The sequence below is a fragment of the Nyctibius grandis genome, chromosome 27, assembly GCF_013368605.1.
Source record: "Nyctibius grandis isolate bNycGra1 chromosome 27, bNycGra1.pri, whole genome shotgun sequence".
Taxonomy (NCBI): Eukaryota; Metazoa; Chordata; class Aves; order Nyctibiiformes; family Nyctibiidae; genus Nyctibius; species Nyctibius grandis.
In genome coordinates, this window is record NC_090684.1 from 3,249,410 (window position 1) to 3,254,985 (window position 5,576).

At 57.2% G+C, this 5,576-nt stretch overlaps 1 protein-coding gene across 1 annotated transcript; it reads left to right on the forward strand.

Annotated features, from left to right (window-relative positions):
* The first annotated feature begins 472 nt into the window (after positions 1–472).
* Positions 473–3,866, forward strand: LOC137674161 (pepsin B-like). Its single transcript, XM_068419349.1, has 9 exons — positions 473–528; positions 652–802; positions 1,224–1,341; positions 1,617–1,735; positions 2,341–2,537; positions 2,689–2,811; positions 2,891–3,035; positions 3,346–3,444; positions 3,714–3,866. Exons 1-9 carry the CDS (start codon positions 473–475, stop codon positions 3,864–3,866), a joined length of 1,161 nt encoding a protein of 386 aa, XP_068275450.1.
* Positions 3,867–5,576: the final 1,710 nt, after the last annotated feature.

The window sequence follows — 5,576 nt, forward strand, 5'->3', positions numbered from 1 at the left end:
GTTGGGGGAAATGGATGTTAACAGAGTCTGTAGACTTGGATGGAAGAAATAGTGCCAGCCTGTGGCACTTCCTCGGCTGCCTGGGTGGGTGAAAAGAGGAACACCAGCACATTAATTTCCATTTGCTATAAAGGGTGTGTTTTGCCTTTGTTTTCTGGAAAGACCAAGCTGGTGCTGAAGGCAAGAGAAAATACTTTAACTTGTTGATAACAACCGAATTTTGCTTTTTATCAGATGTCACATATTTGGTCTTGGTATCAGAGGTACTGGCCAATCTGTTAGCGCCCGAACAGCCAGGTAAGGAGGCAAAATCAAGGTGATAAACACACCGCAAGCGTTGGTGGTGGGTGGGTGCAGCGATAGAGGAAAGAGGTGTCTGGAGCGAGGGGCTGGGCACGGCTCCTGGCTATATACACCCTGCCCTGGCCAAGGTAGAGCAGGAGCTGCCATGGAGCCATCAGCACCTGGGACCATGTGGTGGCTGGTGCTGGCCCTGCTCTGCCTCCCACTCGGGGAGGGGATGGTGAGGTGAGCCCCGGGGCCGGGATGGGTGCGAGGGTGCAGGGTCTGGCTGCAGAGCACATGGGGGTGCGCACGTGGATGGGACCACCCGGCCGCTCAGCATCTTGCTACCGTCTCCATCCCATGCAGGATCCCCCTGAGGAAAGGCAGGTCCCTGCGGGAGGTGATGAGAGAGAAAGGGGTGCCGGAGGGTTTCCTGAAGCAACTCAAAGGGGACCCCGGTAGGAAATACCAGCTCAGCAATGATGTGGCTTATGAACCGCTAATGAACTACCTGGATGTAAGTATTAAAGCTTTTCCTTCCTCCCCTGAGCCACTTGGCTCCGGCTTTTGAGTCGAGGGGCTGTGGTGGGCATGGGCAGGAGTTTTGCTGTCTGGCTCCAAGGGCTGGGTGACATCGGGAGAGGAAGGCAGGAGGCAGCACGTCTTATCCCGAATTGAATTCCCTTCTCAGAAAAAGCAGAGTTCGATGGTTACAGGGCACATCTCCTACTCCTGGCTTTGCTGCTGACTTTGCTATGTTGTAGGCAAATCATTGCCCCTTTCCATGCTTTAGCTGCCCTGGATGCACCCAAGGACTACGAGCCCTTCCTACAACCCCGTAGCGGTTTGGGTTTCTCAGCTAGCAGAGGGCAGAGAGCTGAAAACTCATTCAAAAAAACCCAGCAGAAACAGAAATCTGCCCACGCTCTTCTTCACAGTCCTACTACTTCGGGGAGATCAGCATCGGGACCCCCCCGCAAAATTTCCTGGTGCTCTTCGACACCGGCTCTGGCAACCTGTGGGTGCCCTCCACCTCCTGCCAGACCGCAGCCTGCGGTGAGCATCCCTCGGGGGACACAGCGGGGCCGGGGCTCGCCACCCATTGGCATTCTTGGTCATCCCTCGCACGCTGCAAGCTGGCACTGCGAGAGGGCACTCAGTGAGAGCCGGTGGGGTTTGGGGTTTGCTCTCTGCTCGGTGACACCAGCGGGTTTTGGATGGCCCCTTCCCTGGGACGCCCCTTGCTGGGGATTTCTGCCCATGTGGGGACAGAGATGCTGAACCAAGGGCAGGATGTGACCCGGGGGGGCTGTGACTTTCTCTCTGCGCAGAAAATCACTCCAGGTTCAACCCCAGCCAGTCGTCCACCTTCTCGGGCATCGACGCGACCTACACCCTGAGCTACGGGTTCGGTGACGTGTCGGTGGAGTTGGGGTACGACACCGTGACAGTAAGTGACTTTTGGTGTCTCGGTACGTTGCTGCAATCAGGGTAAGAAGTGACCGCAGTTGTGGTCAGTCCAATTCGGTTGAAAATGTAGGGAGCAGCCGAAATTACCTTTTTATTTTGGATATTCCTGCCTGGATCTCCCATGTAGAGTTTATGGCGTGTCAGCATAAATTGACTCGGAGACTGGGACCTGCAAACAAACTCGGTCCGAGTCCTCTGGGCTGCTCATCCCTATGGGCTAAGGGATATCTTTGACCTTAAATGTTTGCTTTTTACACTGATGGCTGAGCTTTGCTGTTACAGGACAAGGAATGTTCTGTTGTGAGACTTGCATACAGGGAAAGTGTGATTTTAAACTAACTTAATTGAGGCAAATAATTTTTGTGGGTATTTTTATGAAATAATAAGGGTGATGGGACAAAGACCATGATCCAGGCTGCTCCTGACTCCATCTCCCATCTGCGATGGGGAAGAGCTCAGCACCTCTCAGTGCAGATTTCCCTTCGTGACCCTCCTGCCTCTCCCCAAAAACTCCCCCAGGGATGTTGCTGTCAAGCGGGATGTCCAAAACGCCGACATCTCCCAGCGTCTTTCCTCTCCCTCTAGATCCAGAACATCGTCGTCAGCAGCCAGGAGTTTGGCCTGAGCCTGAATGAGCCAACCAGCCCCTTTTACTACCTGGACTTCGATGGGATTTTGGGCATGTCTTACCCGGGCGTTGGCATCAGCGGTTACAACACGCTCATGCAGAACATGCTCCAGCAGAACCAGCTCTCCGAACCCATCTTCAGCTTCTATTATTCGCGGTGAGACCTCTCAAGTCTCTCTCTTGTGTAGACACAGCCTGGATCCGTCCTTTTCTTCACCCACTCTCCATCCCCATGTTCTCCCCACCCCACCCCCCTTTCCCCTGAGCAGCCTGCCTGATTTGGGGGTTTAATTTTGTCTTCCCAGCAACCCAACCTATAATTACGGCGGGGAAGTCATCCTCGGAGGGATTGACACCCAGCTGTACTCCGGGGAGATTTTATGGACTCCTGTGGTCCAGGAGTTGTACTGGAAGATCGGTATCGAGGAGTAAGTGCTGCACCATGGCTCAGAGCAGGTCTTGGAGAGGGGGAGCCTTTTCTGATGCCTTTTCTGCTGCTCTCTCCAGGTTCTCCATCGGGCAGTCAGCCACCGGCTGGTGCAGCCAAGGTTGTTATGGCATCGTGGACACCGGGACGTTCCTGCTGACTGTCCCAGGACAATTCATGTCAACCTTCCTGGGGGCACTGGGCGCGGAGGAGACTGACAACGGGGTAGGTGGGAGGGATGCCCTGCACGCACGGGGGGCTGATGCCGTGGGATGAGGACGCAGCTGGGTGGTAACGCTGAGCCATGGAGGGCTCCTGGCATCTCTGGAGCGAAACATCTCACCTGAAACAACACTGCAGTGGTGTGTCTCCCCTTGCAGGGGTGTAAAACAAAAATAACACTTCCAAACATGATAAACCTGGGTCAGCACAGCTCTGCCACAGCCAGAGCTGTGCTGACCCTTAGGGAGCACGGCCGGAGGAAGGACCTGGCCCCCGAGGTCCTGACCCCTCTGCCCCTCTGTTTCTTTTGCAGTTCCTCGTCGACTGCAGCAGCGTCCAGAGCATGCCCACCCTCTACTTCACCATCAGTGGAGCCCAGTTACCGCTGCCGCCCTCTGTCTATGTCTTAAACGTAGGTGTGGTTTTATCATTCCCAGCACACGTTTGCTCGTAGGGCAGTTTTGCCCAGGAGAAAGTCAGTTTCTTTTCAAACCCAGAGGCTTCCAGCAGCCTGGGTGCCATATTTCCCAGCACCCGATTTCACGGTGCTTTTGCACGCCTGTACGTGACTGTAAGGAGGGTCTAATTCTGCTCCCAGCCAAAGCAGCCATGATGGCACGGGCAGCACAAATCCCCCGCGCTCCCCACTGGCACTGAAATTTGCTCCTTTTCCCCCGACAGAACAACGGCGTCTGCACCGTTGCGGTTGAGAGCACGTACGTGTCCTCCGGCAGCGGCCAGCCCCTCTGGATCCTCGGCAACATCTTCCTCCGGCAGTATTACTCCATCTTCGACATGGCCAACAACAGAGTTGGCCTTGCCCTGTCAGCCTAGGGATGCTGAGCAGCGCCCGCGGGATAATTTGTCCCTTATCCTCCCTTGGACCCGTGTATGGTGATGAGTAGTCTCTAAATCTCCCGTAGTGAATAAAGGGCTGCAAATCTAACTGCCTCGTGTCTCACCTGCCTGTGGCTGTGCAGGCTCTGGCGCAGCTCTTCTTAATGGTACTACAAAGTCTGAGTTCATGCTCAAGGTTTCCAGGCGCTGCCTGGGCTTTCAGATGTGCACGGAGCCTTTGGCTCTGCAGCAATGACAAATTTGGGGTCGCCTTTTTGATTGGGACCTGGATCCCTGCTGGGGCTGGTTGGGAAACCAGGATGACCAGGGATTTTTATGAAATAATAAGAGTGATGGGAAAAAGACCATGAGCCAGGCTGCTCCCAACTCCATCTCCCATCTGCGATGGAGAAGAGCTCAGCACCTCTCAGTGCAGATTTACCTTCACGACCTTCCTGCTCAGCCACGGCTTGGGGACCCCAGGGCTGAGCTGGTGCAGTCGCTGGAGGCGTCAGAAACCAGCTCGGAGCAGGACGGGCAGAGACAAGGAGCTGCGTGTGAACAGCTCTCGGTTCGTTAGGTTTGGGGGAGTTGTATTTGCAAATAAATCAGGGATTAAAAAGTGTCATGCAAGGACTTTCAGGCTGAGGAAAACGCCCTGGTTTTGTTCTCGAGGGGTAAATCTCTTCATTGCTGCAGCCTCAAAGGGTGGGCGATGAGAAGGAAGGGGGTGGCATGCCCAGGACGCAGATGTGACCAACGCTTGGGGTGTCTGGATTCCCCCTGAGAGGAGCTGCTGGGAGCAGTGTCAGACACTGGGCCAGCACTGGGTGCCCGGACCAGACCCAAGAAGCTAGTCCTCAAGGTCCAGCACGGGGCAATGCACGGGAGATGCAGCGCTGAAGGGCCCATCGCCCATTGTCTGACACCCATCTCCAGTCAGATGACAGTCACCCCGCTGGGGCATGTGACAGCCCGTTAAATCTGCTGTTTCCAGCCAAATTGGCTACGGCGGGTCCTGCGGAGCGGGGAGCTCCCAGCCACGGAGAGGGAAACGCCGTCCTGCAGCCACGGGCAGGGTCCCACGCTGCCCTGGGGACTGGGGCGCAGTGGGGCTGGCTCCCTCCGGCTGGGCAGGGTCCCCACCGCTCCCTCCCGCTGCCACCCCCCATCCCCAGAGAGTTCATCTCGCACTAAAAGCTCGGCACTGCCCACACCGCTCCCCCCGAGGGTCCCGTCTGGAGGGGGCCAAACCCCTCGCTGCCCCACGCAGGCACACGCTGCTGCTGCTCCCCACCACCCTGCACGGCTCCGGGTCACTGCTGACCCTCCGTGGGCACAACCGGTGCAAGGAACTGCGTGATCCTGGTGCAAGGACCCGCAAAACCCTGGTGCAAGGAGCTGCACGATCCTGGTGCACGGAGTTGCACAACGCCCGTGCAAGGGGCTGCACGCCCCGGGCACAGCCCTGCCATCACCCCCCGCCCTGGCACCCCCCGTCCCGGCCCGGCACCGACCCCTCCCGGCCCGCTCCGGGGGTGGAAAACCCCCTTTTTTAGGGAGAAAATCACCGCACTCAAACTTCTGCCGTGGCCGAAGCGGGGAACTACAAGTCCCGGCAGGCGCGGGCAGCCCTGCCCCGCTCCGGACTACAGCTCCCGGCGTGCTGCGGAGCGGAGCGGGCCGTGCCGTGCCGTGCCGCGCCGA

What these genes read in the sequence shown, in the direction of transcription:
- LOC137674161 (XM_068419349.1), top strand. Translation starts at nt 473, where the DNA reads ATGTGGTGGCTGGTGCTGGCCCTGCTCTGCCTCCCACTCGGGGAGGGG. An exon ending in CTCGGGGAGGGGATGGTGAG is followed by an intron (nt 529 to 651) that starts GTGAGCCCCGGG and finishes CATCCCATGCAG; the next exon opens with GATCCCCCTGAGGAAAGGCA. An exon ending in TGGAAGATCGGTATCGAGGA is followed by an intron (nt 2,812 to 2,890) that starts GTAAGTGCTGCA and finishes TGCTCTCTCCAG; the next exon opens with GTTCTCCATCGGGCAGTCAG.